The sequence below is a fragment of the Leptosomus discolor genome, chromosome 3, assembly GCF_034619465.1.
Source record: "Leptosomus discolor isolate bLepDis1 chromosome 3, bLepDis1.hap2, whole genome shotgun sequence".
Taxonomy (NCBI): domain Eukaryota; kingdom Metazoa; phylum Chordata; class Aves; order Leptosomiformes; family Leptosomidae; genus Leptosomus; species Leptosomus discolor.
The window spans coordinates 55,846,416-55,864,436 of NC_141393.1; the positions used below are offsets into that span (position 1 = coordinate 55,846,416).

Below are 18,021 nucleotides of genomic sequence, written 5' to 3' on the forward strand. Positions count from 1 at the left end.
TTACCTACGTTATGCATCTTTTTCCATCATTAAAATAAACTTCTTAAAATAGTACATTGAGTATTTTTCTAAACAAAATTTTAAACACTATTTTACTGTCTCTCTCAAGTAGCTCAATTCCTGTCTGCCATTTTCAATTGCCTCATCAGCACTTAGAAGCTCACGCTTCAGTGACTTCAAGATATCCAGGCATCAGTATACAAGCCAAAATTTAATTCAGAAGCTGAAAGAAAATCAGTAAAGCTACTTTTAGAAGTGAGCAACCTTACTTTATCTAACACAGTATCTGTTGTCTGTAATTCAATTTAAAAAAAAAAAACAAAAAACCCAACCTACAAAAATACAAACATTTTTGGCTGGGGTCAGGGAATATCAATACCTTTAAAAACGCATAAGCAAAAAGAAAATACTTACTCAGGAATATCTGTGCGTTTGCCTTGCAAATTTTTTAATCTTTGCCAAAAACCAAAACAAACCAAAACAACAAAACAACAAACAAAGAAACCGAGTCTTGACATCCAAGAAAACACACCAGAATCCAGACTTAGTAAAGAGACAGCCCTGCACAGAACAACCCAACAGCCAATGAATTAAAAATAAAAATTAACTAATTTGAATAAGTGTTCAAGCTGGTCCTCCATCAGTAGGGGAAAAACTGAACACTAAATCAGCTTTGCCAGTAATAGACTTTGGGGCTCCAGAAACTTCTTTAAAAGGAGAAATACATCATCTTCTTAGGATTCAGGAACAAAAAATGTAACTATTACCCAGCATCATTCTCTGTGTGTACTACTCCAGTATTCTGCACTTACCTTTGTAGAATGCCATTTTCTTGTGGTATTACACCATTTATAGCTGCCTGAAAAGAGAAAACAGATTTTGAGTCAAGCACACAAAAAAATCAGAACTTCTATAATACGTTTTAAAGAGTGATTAACTTGCTTTAAAATATGCCATAAATTGTTCTTCATCCAGTGAAAATTCTTGGGAAACAATACTGTTATTAAAGTAATTGCATAAACTAAAAACCATATCTAAGTGAAAACAAACACGAACTGAAGCTCAGACTGCTATATGCATGCGATGCATTTCCCAGGCAGAAATCATGGGAATAAACTGCATGGCCCATGCTCAGTAAATTTAATAATTCGTACAGTTGGTACATCCATACAGTGAACATATTGCTTTCAAATACATCGAGCTAACTAACTGTGCACAGACGAGGCAACCAGACAGCACATACACAGAAAATCTACTGTTTCCTAGAAGTATCAGACCTGCACAAACCTGCACTGCTGCACATATACTGCATGTTGCAAGCGTGATGCATTCACGAATTGCTGAAGTCGATGCAAACAGCCACCCAACAGCACACATGCCTCCATCACACCTACACCTTCCAGACAACCTGCTTCTAGCTCACACACACAAATAGCATCTAGCCTCTTAAGTGTCCTCATGTGCCAGGGAATCACAGAAACGTCTACCCACAAAAGTCAAACAATCTTCAAGTGGAAAAAGTATTTTTTAAGTAAGGTTTATGTGGTCAAATACCATCCCATGCTGTCCAGACCATCAGACTAAACCAAATATTACTTATAGCTGTGGAAGTACAAGTTGCATTCAGATTCAGTCTTATTTGAAATTACAGTTATTACCTATAAATACATCCTAATGAATTCTACCTCATATTAAAATACATTATTTTTAAGGCAGCCACAACATACCCCATTTACTAATTCAAAACCCCACTTCTGACAAAATCATCTTCTCAGCCTATTACAGTACTGCTCCATTCTATGTTGCGGAAAGTTTTAATGCAGTTCCACCACATCTAATGATATAGAAGTTTGCATAAACTTTGAAATTATATGTAAGTCAGGATGAGGGAAAAACTAGGAAAGCAAATAAGACTCTCTTCAACAGTATTTAGAAGACAACTTATTTCAAACTGCTTTATACTACCAAAAAAGTGTTTTAAAATAATCTCACTGCTAGGATTTTTCAGAATTGAGAGGCAGTGAAAGTGATACTATGTGAGGGGGTGAAGATGACTTACACATTTTACTCCTCAGCTGATTACACTTTGTTCTGATTATTGTTGTTAGAAGATACGAGAGTAAAGATGTCAGAACCATACCTAACTTCAGATTTACAATCCTAGCCCAGCAGCAGGCAGGTAAAGTGGAATAGCATAGGAGGGAATTTGACAAGGAATGAGAAAGAATTAAAAAAAAAAAAAAAAAAATCTAGAGAGGAAAAAAACCAGACCTCAGAATACTAATTCTATTTCTGCTCTTTGATGATCTTTATAATCACTACTGTGTTCACAGGTACATAGTTGTTAGGCTTAACAGTGAGATTAAAGAGAGTTTGTAGCATCCCACTAATCTGCATTTTCTGCTGTACCAGGAGCGACTCAGGCATTTCTACTATCACAACTTCTAATATTCACTCTCATATGTCAGATATATCTGACCTGTTGGCCAGAATATCTGGTGAATGAGTGTCTGGTCCCTGATGAAGAAGAGAATGCTGATGTTTAGAAGTTCATAGATTCCCTGGTACTCCAGGAGGACAAAGTCATATACTGCAACTGAACTATGAACTGTCATCACCTATCACCATCATTTTTACAAATGGACATTAAAAAAACAATGCAGCTTAACTAAGTGCTTAATAAACACAAAAATAGACTAAATCAAGATTTAAATGCTATGGTTACTTTTTCTCCAAATATGTAAAAATGATTTTTTTATTTTTAAATTTTTTTTTACAATTTCCATTAATAGATAAGGCTACATAAAGTCAAAAAGCAATACTGCCAAACTCAGCTAAGTAACTACGATATTGCAATAAGATTTATCATGTATTCAAGATTTGCATATGTATTTATCATGTATTCATGTATTGCATAAATAATAGCAAAAAAAGCAGACAAGGGAAAGGGTCACAGGTATCTCTAAGCTACAGCAGCTACCCAGGAGGCTGTATCAAATTACAGTGAAAACTAAACTTCCTACCAGATCAATTTGTAAATCAGTTTATCCACCGTGCATGGTAATAATCAGTGGTTTCTTCCTAACAACATGTCTCATTTATCATCACTGTGGTTTTTGCAGTCATACATAGCTCTCGGCCATGTTCATCTAACAAACCTCCAAGAAAAAGTGAGAGGTTTTGGGTTGTTTGGGTTTTTCTGGATTGCCTTCCCCCACACTCTCTTCAGCAACATAAATTTCATTCCTGTCAATCAACACGTAAAGTTGGTTGAAAGACAAAAATATCCTTTATTTTGCATCTGTAGGATACAGAGACCAAATACAGGAACTACACTAATAATGATCCAATAGTGCAACAGATCTCTCTTTACTCCGAGAAAAAGAAGCTGCTTCAGCTATGAAGAAATAGCATAGCATGGCATTTCCACACTTCTGTCAAATCTCATGTCTTGGTCTCAGAGGATAATATCAGCTCAAACTTTTTCTAAGCCTAGTTAGAGGAGCTGAATACAACAGAGGCTCCAAGCCATTTTCTTTAAAACTGAATAACTTACTTGTTCACGTCCTCAGTTTTGTAAACTTGATGACATTTAAGGGGCACAGCAGTAAGAAAAAACAGCAGTAAGAAAAAACAGCAGCAGCATTATGTACTTTTTTTGATGGAAAGACCTCTATTAACCAAAATGTAAAAATAAAAAGTCTGGATGCTGTTTGTTAAGCAAGATGGAAGACTAAAATTACGTAGACAGCAAATGGTAGCAGGGCACATGCAGATATTGCATAAATATTAAAAACCCATGTTCCTACAAGACATCTATAAGTAGACCCTTCAAAGAAAATAAGAAAAAGGAACAACCATCTGCTTTAGAATGTCACAGGAAGAGGGTTGTGACTATAAAAAAAAAAAAAAATTTAAAAAAGAACAAGTTATTAAGGCAAGATCTGTTCCAGGCTGTTCTTCCCCAATGTCAGTCCCCTTTGAGAGAGGATCAGGTCTCTATGGTTAAGTAAACATTCAAAGATATTAAATATCTTTGTCTTTACAAACAGGGATCACTCGATCACTAAAACCAGCCTGTGTGACTAACATACAGTAATTAAAAAGGTGCACTACCCTTGAAACAATTTTAATAACAGGTGCATTAAATCTATTCATGGGTTATTAAATATAAATATACCATGTCTGGCTCAGAAAATTTCTTCAGCTTCCAATAACCTGTTGCTGAGAGTGCTACCAGGTAAGTAGGTATTTGCCTATTCTAATGCTATCACTATTTAAAGAGTGAGGCTCACCTTAAATGGAAAATTATATAAGATTTTTCCCAAAGCCAAGAATCTTAGGTGTGTGTCAATGCTATCCATATACAAACTCTACCATAACACTGTTCAAACTTGGAACAGAGGAATAGAAGCGAGGACATACTCACTGTTTCGATGACAACATTCAAACAACTACCTGCCCCAGCATTTACTTCAGGAAATTGTAAGTCAAATTTAGTTATTCTTGATTTATACATTTTGTTTAGAGATATCGGTCATATATCCAGGAATTGAAACAGTTTATTTAAGAACTTATTAAGCATTGCATGACCTGATCTAATGGGACCTGCTTTGGACCAGACTGACATCCAGAAACAACTTCCAATCTCAAGCACTCTGTGACTCCATCATCCAACAGTATAGGTTACATTGATAAACATCGCTGAGAATCCTGTGCATTTAAATGAATGGGAAGACAGGAAAATGATATAATACTGGACTGATGAGTGCCAATTACAAAGGTTCAAAGTAACAATACTTTTTTTGGTGTTCATTTCAGCAGCAAGCTTCCAAATTACAGGATCAAAATGTAGCAAATCCAACTTTTTTGTTTCCTGCAAACATAGGCAACAATGAAGCAATAGGGTTAATGAAAGGTTATCAAATTCATTAATAGTTTGGGCAACCCAAAAACTCTGCAGTATTCTACAAACAGACTGAAATTAATTTAAGTGCCTCAAGAACATTGTGAAGCAGACTGTGAAGTTTAAAGCTTTTCCTCAAGGGAATACTAACTGAAATAGATTAGTCAGTTCTGACTAAATGCAACTATCTTTTATGAGTACAAAACAGTGTTAGAGAGAAAATCAAGAACCAACCACTTCTTAACAATCTGCTGAAGCAACAATGTTGATGGCTTCTCTCAAAATACACAATTACAGTACTAACCATTTAAAAGCAATTAAGCACATCTTACAGTGACTCTCATCCCAGGGGAATGAGGGTCCTATGAATAATTCTGAATGAACCGTGGTATTTTAGATAGCACAAACATTAAACTCCCGAGTTTAAAATACTCAATGGTTATCACTAAGTTTGAAGACAGACTGGATTTGCCAATCATATTATTTAAAAGCAGAGGTATACACATACCAATTCTATATTCAAACAAGGCAGGGAATTCCTTCCTCTTCATGCACTACAGATAGGAGGTAGTTTTTAAACTTCCAGAATTTAAGTGATGTTTAGATGAATTATCTTAAGAGTCTAAGGCAGGCCCAGGCAAAAGTGCGGTTAGAGGCTTTTGCAATGGGCAAAGTGGGAGAAGATCTTCCTCCATGGCCACCTCTTGTTCCATTTCCTTTCTAATCTCCATGCCACACAATGCTTTTGGCCAACAGATACAGACCCTACCCTAGATATAGATCCTTTAAAACTTTCTCCATTCAAACCTCTACCCCAACAAAGAGCAAGAGCTTTTGCAAAGCATGACATAAGATCACCTTTCCAAAATAGGGTATTAGAAAACACATCTCTAAATGAAAGAAGAAAGCAAGTTCAAGCAGCATGACGCTGGAAGAACAACCCTTTCAGAAGAAGGGGATAGAGAGATGCAAATACCATGTACATGTGAAAACCACATTAGTTTCACTGAGATAAATAACCATATCAGCTTAATGCAACCAACACAAGTTTATGTGTGAATTAGCTCATACAGAATTTTAAAGCCTTATTTGGGTTTGACTGAATTCAGCAGGTAAGACCATTTCAGTCTACTTAATAAAACCCACACAAAGCTTCACATTTGTTTAGCTAAAAGAGAAGGTTTACATTGAACAAACTCAATACACAAATGAGACATGGATACAGGGTAATAGGAACTGCCATAGCAGATGATTTAATCCAAAATCCAAAGATGCCAAACCAACCAGTATGAACTGCTTCGGAAAGTCAAGGGGAAATATAATGGAGTAACTTGCTCATGGAACATTTTCTTCCAGCCCCCTTGATTTTCTGTAGGTCTGACACATTCAGATTTCTGCTAATTTTTTTTTTTATTCCATTTAATGTAATAGCCTCATAATCCACATATTTAATTACTTCTATGAAACTCAGTAACAGCTTTTTTGGATTAAAGGATTCACTTATAATGACTTTCAAAAATCTATTCTTCCCCAAATGCTAAAACTCACAGATTTTACTCTTGGTTTAACACATCTGGGAACCTAAAAAAAAAAAAAAAAACAACAAACAAAAAAACCCACACACACCAAAGTTCTGCATTTTGTGTCTTTCCTGCTCATTTTGCCTTTTCTTCCTGTAAGGTATTTAACATCTCCTTGACATAAAACAAATTTCTCTCAAATCACAAATTCGGAAAGTTTACCCCACGCTGTTTTCTACATCAGTGGAAGTAAAGACAGCTCACTGTCTTAGAGGAAAGGGTGATAGCAGCTTTTAGGACTGTATTTTGAAATATAACCAAAAAATGGTTGGCTTGTTGTTCCACAATACAAAACAAATAGAAACCTATTTTAATATTTGACTGACCCTTTTAGCATTTAATCTTAGATTAATTTCTCAGTCTAATTACACATGTGAATATAACACCAAAACCAACATACAAAACCTCACTGTAGAGGGAGAGAGGACACGCAAGACAAACACACTGTGGTCTGTAATGTAAAGAATGACAACTGTTATACTTTGGAAATATCAGCCAGAATTCCTCTGTGCTATCAATCTGTCTTGCTTAAGGATCACTCAAGATTTGTTGAATTTAAACAAATTAAACTTGTTTTTTTTCAAAAACTAAAAGTGTAATGACATACACTATAAGGCCCTCATTAAGTAAGCTATAATACGCTGGAAAAATTATATCTCTATCTTTTGTATTTTATTTCCACAGCATGAAAAGGGTCATTTATACTAGTCTGTTTACAATTGTAGTTCCATTATAATTAATTCTACTCCTAAATTGGGCTAAATGTGATATTCCCCCTGAAATACAATATTCTTACTCTAATTTTGTTGGTTTCACATGACAATTTGCTTATCCTAAAGATTTAAAATCCATTATTTTATTTGGTATTCAAACAAAATAAATGGATGATAAAACTTCAAATGCTTTGTACAACAGGGAGCTCACAAAAAAAAAAAAAAAAAAGAGGAAACAAAATCAAAAACTGAACAAATGTTATCCAGAGAGGAAAAACAAATAATTAAATGATAAGGGATAAAGGAAAGCATCAGTGAGACAAAATACACATGAAAGGATCGAAAAAGAAAAAGTGAATTTTAAATTGTTTCCAAACTATAAATCTCCATGACAAATGAACATACTTTTATATACAACAGCAAAGAAAAACAGGAGAAGCGCAAAGATTTATTAGTTCCTGTTGAGCACAGAAGTATTTCTTACAATGAAACTAACTTGCAGGGTAATAACAGTAAGTGTTTTGAAATAATGCTCCCCTAATAACTTTCCTTTTGGCAAATACTAATAACAGGTAATGCCAGACTTAGGCATGTCAAAACATTTGTTCTGACCTGCTATACTGTGATTTCAGGAAACTGGATGAAAAGTGAGCAAAAGTAAGACTATGCATAGACTTTTCTTGTGATGAGTTTACAACAACAAACAAGTAGAAAATTTGGGAATAAACAGCAGAAGTTTTACTAACTGATGCTGACAAAACCATCACTGCACATATTAGTCAAATTCTGCAGTCAATCTGGATTAATAAAATAAAGGTTTACTGAAATCAGCTGTAATACAACCACTTCTTTCTGCCCCAAGACATTGAGAATATATTATGAGATTGCCAAACAGAAGAACACTGTTTCTGTGTAGTTTTATGCAACTATAAAATCTTGCCTGCTACAAGCAAGTCTGCGAGGTGTCATTCTAAACAAGAAATTCCATAAAACCTTCTGCATAATTATCAATTATTTTAGACCCGAGGTTTTTTTTTACAAACAAGATACACTATCACCTTCCTACATACACATCTATTTCAAAACAATTACTTTAACAAGTAACGACTGCTATGAGTTTAAGTTATAAAAAATATTGTTTGGTTTGGATTTTTAAATGAATGCAGTATTTAAATTTTTTAAAAATTACTAATTGTGCCCCAGTAGTAACAGAAGCAACCTCTACCTTTGTTATCTTTGGCAGGCTTTTCAAGGCAAAGAAATGAGTCAGCTTCTTCCTGTAGCTTGTGTTATACATGCTGGCATTTCCCCAGCTTTGCAAGTCTCAAAGTATTTCCAAGTGCTAGACGTGAAGTTACACCCACAAAGTTTTTGCAGAATGCCAACATTTGTCCCCATCGTGGTTAAAATTTAACCAAAAGCTGTAATTGAAGTACAATGAAATGTCTTCTATGCATTCTGCTTTATTTCAGCTTGCTTTCTTTACAACAAATATACTTCATGAAAGCTGCAAAACAATAGAATTGCTAATAAAGCAAAAAATTAACATTTCATCAAAAATTGCCACATGAATATATTCATACAGATGATTCACTTCATCGGCAAGAGAGCACGCGTTGAAATAGTTTACAATTAGCACTCTAGATGTGGTTTCCCATTTCTCCCTACTTCTTTGGTGGCTTCAGCAAACTTTTTCCTGTAGTTCCTACAACATGCCGAAATGCACTAGGAAGTCTTTCAACAGTTAGATATACTTCTATAATCCTGGGAAAAAAAAACAACCAACCAAACAAAAAAAAAACCAAACAACACACACCACATTTTGCACAGTTCTTTAATTTTATATTGTCACTGCGTAACTACCCAAACAAAGTGCAATCTCAATAATAAATTCACAACTATATGTATTTGTAATGAAAATAAACATGAACAGATCTATAAGCAGCTCATGGATCAGTATCTATCCCCGCTGAAAAGAACCTACTCTTTGAGTGAACTATCCACTCAAAACTCTTTCATATAGGAAGGGAGAGGAGTAGACCATGACACATGTATATGTATCTTGGTCCTAGTCATTAACATCACAACTTTTTTACGCTAATATTGCTTCTCCTTCTAACTTACCAGAAAGGAATGCTTATGCTTGATATCAAAACACATTTTGTTACTCCTTAAAACATTAAGCTAGACAACAAGAGTCAGATAAAACAAAGGCCATGCCTGGAAAAAAAATCTATGTATTGAACACCCACATTTCTACCTCTCTCCTAATGATTTTATGTCAATTTGAATGACAACACTAAAATGCAGAGGTTCGGGGTAGCTACCCCATGGCAATATACTTTTTAATCCATCTTAAAAAATTATTAGGTGTTTAAAAATCCCTGGTTATTATAACATCCTAGCTCTTACCAGGGATGGAATCTCAGGACACAAGATAATTCAGGAAGTCCTAGAATTACTGCCTACAAACTAAAGCCCCTTCACTGAAAAGCTGTAATAACATGAAATATCTCACACGACAGCTTTCAAATTACCCTAATCGTAGTCAACAGGCTGCCTAATCACTAATCCATAATAAAAGAATAATTATGCAATATTTAGCTTAAAAGTTCAGAAACCAGAGTATTTAACCTACAACTTGTCTCACAGTATTTCTCCTTATACCTCTCGACAGCCTATGCTGTATTGCTGGTGCTGCAGCAACCCAGGTCTTACAGGACCAGCTAAGGAGAGTTTATTTGAATAAAACGAGGTCAGAAATGTTAAGATATTCAAGAGTATTATAAGTAAATCCATTTTTAAAATACTCTGCTTTGAAAGCCTGATGGGTCTAGATGACTCCTAGCTTCTGTGGTAAAATCTTTCACAATTAAGGTTCACTTGCAAAATAGTCACAGCATTGGCACGGATGCTGGTTCTTAAATTAAATAATTTACTTCATTTTTCTCCTACTCATACATTCCCAGCATTACTCCATGGCAGACTAATCACTTGTCAAACACACGTTTATTAGGTGTATGCAATTTTCAGTTCAATTAGTCACAGAGTAATATACTACCAACTACTTACAGATACTTCATGACCAGCCACTTCACTATTAATATGTTCTAGAAATTTGCTCTTAAATGTAACTATCTCAGGACAAATTAATGTTAAGAAATCTTCATAGAAATTGCCAATACAGAGGTATCAGCCTCTGAAAATAAGTATTTTTAAAACGTAAGGCGGGCAGGTAATGCATACATATAGCTACAGCAAAACTATCAGGCACTACTGTGATCTCAGGTGCCACTTTCTGGTTATTCTCAGAACACAAAACTCTCTATTACAAGAAATAAGAGCCTTTTTCCACAAACAGAAATCTAAGTTTATTATTCCCATTGCTTGTTTGATCACTATGCAAGAAAAACTTAAAGGAGGTTATTTCTTAAGTAACTAAATTCCATCTGTCATTTGGAAAGGAGAGACACAGCTTACTTTACAACGTTGACAGCAAAGTTTTAGGTAAAAGTCTCCTCCGCTCCCTTTCTGGCCAGACATTAAAATTTCATATGCATCATCACAGCTACATGGCTACAAAATACAGCCATAAAATATATAAACACAACCCTTTTGTTATCCTCCAGAGAATAAAGCAGGCATTTTCTGTTAGAAAAAATTAAATCACGAAACAAAATTAACTATTGTAGATTAACATCATCCCCTTAGTGCCTAAAAAAAAAAAAAAAAAAACAACCACAAACAAAACCAAACTATCTACCATATTGCAGGATAACCATTACATTTGCTAAAATCGTGAAGGGGAGAAAGACACAGATTTCTTCACAGATACTGAAGAATTACTCCAATTTAACAGGACAAAAGGGTGTTCATCTAGAAGACACTTCGTCCAAGCCATACCAGATTTACCTTGTAGGAAAGATATATACTGCATTACACAGTCCTTCAAAAAGCAATGTGAGAATTAGTCCCTTCTGATGAATCAATAAAACTGCAAAGCATATATGAAACAGCACTAAAGAAAACACATGTTTAAAGCCATGACTCTTACCTGTCTTAAATCAAAAAAAAAAAAAAATCCCTATCTCTTTGAGAGAGCTATCAGTTTTTCCATCCTCCCAAACGACTGGCTCCAAACTGAAGGATAAAATAATTCATGTATTTAACCCTAATTCATGGTTTCCATAAAGTTGGAAACTGCACATCCCTTGGCCCAAATCCATTTAAACATGGTAGACCAAAATGAGCCCTAAATACAGCTAGTCACCTACTAAACAAATAATGTTATATATTTCAGCAGTGCCTTGAAAACAGGAGACAAGAATGAGACTGCACAGCACTGTTTTTCCACAATGACAGCACAAGTCTTCCCAAGCTCTGAGGCATGTCAAGACTTTTTCTGTGAAATAAGCACCATGTTTCAGCAAAGGTGCAATTTAAAGAAATTAAAACTGTTTTCACCAAATTCCAAAACAATCTTTCCCAGACAAGGCTTTGCCCTGGTAAGGAGATACAGGGGTGTGGGAAGATGAGCTTGTATTTATTGCACATTCACCAGTCTTGGCACCAAAAAAAGAGAAAGACAGAAATAAACTGAAGAAATCAAATGTCCCTCTAGGTCTAGTACAGAAATTAGCTATTATTTGCTGGGGTAAAGTGCATTTTGAGAGGTTCATTGTTGAATAGTCCCAGGCAAGATCCACGGGAATCTACTGAAGTTTTGAGATAGCAGATTACAGTTGAAGAAAACAACTAATTTCAGTTTTCAAATCTTTCTCTACAGACAAGCCAGCGACTGCCTCCTTTCCAGGCTCCTCCTTTACAGGGGGAATACTGTGAAACTCGGGATTCTTGGATATTTACACAATATCAGCAGCTACAGCGTTGATTACTTTTCATGGGTTTCCTATAAAAACCACAAGATAACACAATCCAAGCAGCCCTTCTCAACCTCTTTTGAAAGAGCAAAGGGTCATCCAAACAAGAAAACAAATCTGAAGACTACCTAAGTTTTTGGAAAAAAACAAAACCAAGGCACTAACCTATGTAATAAAATAATAAGTTTTATTCAAAACAATCAGAAGTTTAGAACACACAAGTTAAGCACTTGCTACTTTTATTATCCCTTTAGTATGTTTGTTTCCTTGCTTGCATGTGTCAGAATGCATATATGACATTTTAATCGGGTTTGGTTTCTTTTTTTTTTTTTTTTTTTTTTTTTTTTCCACACTGCAGTTGCTCTGTTGACCACTTTCTGATGTCTAACAGACCACTTGCAGGCAACCGACCAAGACTGATGCAGAGACACACAGGATCAGTTGCGATCTCTGCTCTCAAAGTCATGCAAAATGACTGCCACAGTGGCAATATACTGAACACTTTCCTGCATCACTTGAGGTATCGACTATTGCTGTTATTAAAAGTCTGAGAAGAAAGCAGTTTGCATTTGGTAAGACCACAAAGACTGGGCTACCTTGCTGTTAGCAGAGGTAATCTTCCTTCCTTGAAGCACATTACTGAGGTGACAAAGCAGCACTCCTATTCTGCATTCTGCACATAAAGAATCTTAATTTCCTCCACAAGTATTAGTGGTAGTGTTTTGTTCTATTGTTTGGTTTTTTTCATAGATGAATGAGCATACAGCTACGTGGAAAGCCATATCATGCTTACAACTGCCTATAGACCTACACATTTCATACAGTCTTCAATGCAGAAAATACACAAAAAGGAAAGGTGTTTCACCCAAGATGAAGGCATTCAAAAGTAAATGAGAACAATTAATTTAATAATCATGGGGTTTTTTAAGAATTAGCCAGTTGTCTTTGCTACCACCCAGCTGCATAAAATACACAGCATGCATCTGAGCTTACTCAAAGAAACAGAAATGTCACTGTGAGAGCTGCAAAAAATGGATATACAAAGAATGAGAAATCAAATTATTTTTGCAAGCTAGGATCCCTAATTTAACAGAAAGTATATTAAAGACTTCCAGAAAGGATTTCTGTAGTCCTTTGTAAAATAGAAGTTCACATACAGTTTCACTGTGTCCTACTAGGAGATAGGAATGCTGCAGTTGGACACAAAAGAAGCTGGCAACTCCTATATTTCGTGGAGAACATGCACCAGGCCCACAGGACACTTGCACCAGCGGGATGCCTGTCCACCAACATTACTTGTCATTACCTAACTCAGAGCTTCCTTCTTCCTTGGCTCTGCTGGCAGCAGGATTTTGAATGCTGTGCAGGCTACTCAGTGTAGTAACAGCGAGCCAAAACTAACTGAGCTGATAATAACATGTTCAACAGGGCACCAAGATCCAGAAGAGGACACCTGTCTAAAAGAAAATTTTAAAAGCTCCTTAAAAAAAAATGGGATACAAACCTCTGGTTCCCAGAGGCAGATGTGACTGCTCATTTGACCTCAGGGAGACTATTACTAATACACAGATGAGCCCATGTTCCCAACAGTGAAAAATCTCTCAGATTTAGTCCTAATGAGAGAAGTACACCATGCACTTCTCACTAGTCCCACAGTGAGGCTGTGTGCGCCATATTCAGTACGCAACTCCAGAGTAAAGAAAGCAGCAGGTCTGTACACAAACAATACAAGACAAAAGGGGCCAATGTGATGAACCCGATCACCACAACACGTAGTCCTGGTTCTACAGCCACTGAAATACAGCCCACTCGGAATGAAACAAGAGAGCTGCTAAACATATGACAATACTGTCCCACGCTGAAGGAAAAGAAACGGCTGTGTGCCAAACAAATTAATCACCTAGTTTCTGGAGGCAGACTAATTCAAATCAGTCAAAAAAAAAGTACAAAGAGATGCCATATCAAAGCTTTTGCAGGGCAAACCAATTAGAAAAAGAGACAAAAGATATCATTAGTTTATTAGTTTTTACCAGCTTGTACTGAGATTTTCTACACATTATAACAAAAGAACTAAGTTAATGGTTAGAAAGCAAGAGAAGATACAAACAGCACATTGCTGGTAACTGTCAAGAGCCAAGGGCCCATTTTCTGCCCAGGAATCCCATCTAAACTGGCACCTCCAAGAGAAATAAAAAAGAAAAATTGCAAAGCACTAGCTCATTTTTCTCAGTTCAATTTTTTGTTTGGTTGTTTTGTGGTTTTTACTTCTTTCTTTCCAAAAGACAACATTACATAGAAGTAAATATAAATATATAAACAAAATGGGTACTTATATTTTTTTTTTAAATCCTGTCTGACAAATGACTATTTTTAAGAGGTTTTAAACAAGCAACATGCAAAAACCCCTCATCTTCTGTGTAAGTTATCCACTCAAAAGAAAGAAATATAGTTGAAGCTTTAGAAAAACATATTTTCAAAATATACAATTTCCTCTTTCGAAGGTACAGAAACGCTTTTTGTCAACTGACTCTTGGCAGCTATGTACAACAGGAGCTGCAAGTCACTGCATTTCCAGGTGCAATAAACTGCTGGTTTTACTGAAGTTATATCGTGTTTTGAGCCTCTACCAGAATACTGAGTAACAAAGCCAAGGATAGCAGGAAGGCACAACGGTCATTTTGAGAATATATTTTGAAAAACAACACCAAATTTTTTTTTTTTTTTAAATAATCATTACACTAAGTTTACAGTGAAGGGAATATGGGATGAAGCACCCTCTTTATTTTGCTTAAATTTATTTTATTCTTAAAAGTGATGTTAAGCAGTACCTACATTACAATATCTATTGGAAAAGACATGAAATAAAAATAATTTTAAATCAGTGAACAGGAGTAACAACAGAAATGGTCATACTGAAAAAAGTAGAAAATTAAGCGCTGTGAATCCTGCTTTTCATTCAAAAAACCTGTCCTGATTAACAGTACAGAATATGAAGTCATGCTATATATGAAGGATTAGTTTTTTCATCAAGTCTCTGAAAGATACAGGAGAACAGGTTTCATGCACAGATGCAAGCATTTCATTTCAGGAAAGCAAAGAGCTATCACCTATGTAAAACCTTGTATATACCAAGGTCTGTATTACATAAGGTCAAGTAGATTACAGATTCTTGCATTACTGGGTCATTTCCTTTAAATATATACCATCATCAGAAATATTTCAACAGACACATAATTGGGATTTTTCATACTTTTATTTTATAGTTTTCACATGAAGTTTAAGATACGTTTACACTGTCATTCTTACCTTCAAATGCCAAAACAGAAGGCCATAGTTTAAACAGGCAAGCTATGAAACCATCAGACTTTACAACAGACAGAAATTCCTAACTTCTGCTTCCTCAGATGTTAAAAATGATTGTAAATTAATAGAGCTCAAAGAAATTACACTCAAGAATGACACACATTTTCATAAAGATGAAGGCCTGAAGTGATTGCTATATTATCTATGTTGATCTTCTGTATCTCACAGAAGATCTGAAACATTTCATCGCCCAGCCTATAATAAGCCTAGTAATTAGGCTACAGTGTTCTAACACAGAAAAAACCCTAAGCTGCTATATACACAGCAGACCACCACAAAGTCATATGCAACAGTGGGGAACTAATTACTGGCGAGATTAGACTTCGTGATCTCACCAAGCAATGCAGACACTGTCACTGCATATGAATTCCTCTGCAACACTCTCGTGATCAATTTGGTTTAGGCACTTGAACAAAGCTTTGAACTTGAACGTTTATGAAAGAGTTTCCTATATCACTTCAAACAGCTACAAACATGATTTGAACACTGTAAAAACATATACAACCCTGAAACAATTAAATCTGATTTATTTAGCTCCAAGTTGAAGATAAATTAATGGCAGTTTACATTGTCTTAAAGTATCCAACCTAGAGAAACAGACATGAAGACTTCTGATTGGGAGTGGGTAATCTTTAAAAGTTCAAAAATAGGAAACTGATGTTTCAGCTTTAAACCGAAAAGAAAAAGGAATTCAGACGAATTCTTAACAGAAAACATAAGTGGCTATTAGAAAAACTAAACGAAGAAAGGAGTTCCTTACACTTCACTCAGGTTTGGCTTTGTTTAACAGTAAGACCAACGTCCAAAGGATACAAAACACAGTAACACTTACTGTAACAGGAAAAACGCTGGTGACATTTTAACCCTTGATACTAAAATCTACTAGCAAGACCAGGAGAAAAAAATGGAGAAAATAAGCAGCAAGAATATTGCATCAGTGCAAACAAAGAAATCCTCAAAAAAAATCTTGCACAAAAACATAGTACTTGTAGCATGACATTAGAAACTTGTTTTCCGAACTATATAACCTCTGCTGTCTCTGTGCATTCTGATGTACTTCTCTGTCAGTAAGTACATCACTGTTCCTGTTTTGGGATCCTTCTGCTTTCCAACTCAGCAGGACTACTTGTTCTTGGTCACTTTGGCTGAAGTCCCAGAGAAATAACAACGCCTTTGAATTGAGTCCCAGACAGTTCAAGAAGCAACAGGTGCTCAAGGGAATCTTCTACCTGGGTCCCTAGCAAAGCCTCTGATAGTGCACAAATTTTTTCCCCAAACAGGAAAACAGAATTGAAATATAGAGAGCCTGAATAAAGAGCAAGAAAGCAGTCTGTTTGAGACAAGAACTTCCTTAATTTATTATTTTGGTTTTTTCCCCTAATGCTGCAGAAGTGTCCCTGAACTTAGGCTGATCACATCCAACAGGACTTGCTTACCTTTCCACTTCATGTTACCCTGGGTGCCTCACAGAAGCTTTCCTGATCAAATAGAGAGCTCTGACTTTACTTCCAAAATCATGGAAGTAAAGGAATCCACATATTAAAAAAACAACAACACCCCCCCCCCCCAAAAAAAAAGAGCCTGAACGCCTGTATGACTATATTTTACTATAACAGGTCCTGTTTATCAATAATTTGAACTTGAAATAAGCCTCTGAATAAGATGCACAAAACAAAGTGAAATTAGAGAAGACAGTGATGATGTTCTTCGCATTCATCTAAGAGAGTGGTGATCAAAGGATGATAGAGGAACCCTTACCAAAATCATCACTACTTCACTACTGTCTTCATGATCTGTGAACAAAGTCCTCCAAATTTTGTTTTCCTTAAAACCAAAAAAAAAAATGTTTTGTTCTGCATTGAATGAAATATTTCATGCCAAGCAAAAAGGAATTTTTAAATTTTTCACATCAGCTAAAAATCTCCAAGACCTTTTGGTTCAATCAAAACAAAGCCTTCCTCCTCCTCAGTTTCTTGGCACTGAATCTGTACTTCACTACAGAATCAACGGTATTAAAACCAAACCAACCAACCACCACACGTTGACCATACACTTTCAATTTTAAAATAAAAAAAGGTTACATTCTCATAAGTCACGAGCCTTTTTTATCTACTGTTTTGGCTTTTGAAATGCTAAAATCCCTTGCCTAACAAAGATATGTTTGATTCTCTCTCAAGCTAGCAACTCCTTTTCTTCTTACATTCACGTTTCTTTTGTCTTTACTCTTCTGCTCCTAACTCCCTGGTTGATTAGCAGGATTTGGTTTTTTTACAAGAAGGCTGCTTTTAACAAAAAGGAGATCATGTCCTACTAATGACAGACCCTTAGGGCATTGTCTTCACTTTTACTCTCCCCGATTTTTTTTTTTATTCTACAACTTACCATTTCCTTTTCATCGGCACTCCTCTCATTCATCTTCTGCTTAGGTTCAAGAACCATGTACTTTCCTGAAGTACCTCTTATATCCCTAATTTTCTTTCCTTTCTTACTTTCCCTATGCCTCTGTAAACTTGCAGTTTTGGGTCATTACTTCTTTTCCCACTATATTCTACTTCTAGATCATTTAATCATCACTAATA

The 18,021-nt window shown here is 35.6% G+C and overlaps 1 protein-coding gene across 1 annotated transcript in view; it reads right to left on the reverse strand.

The window, feature by feature from the left end:
• Positions 1-18,021, reverse strand: part of FAF1 (Fas associated factor 1) — a 172,689-nt gene that overhangs the window by 136,029 nt on the left and 18,639 nt on the right. Inside the window, exon 3 of the mRNA XM_086463159.1 lies at positions 813-859. Within this exon, the coding sequence (XP_086319285.1) occupies positions 813-859 (47 nt within the window). The remainder of the gene's footprint in view (positions 1-812; positions 860-18,021) is intronic.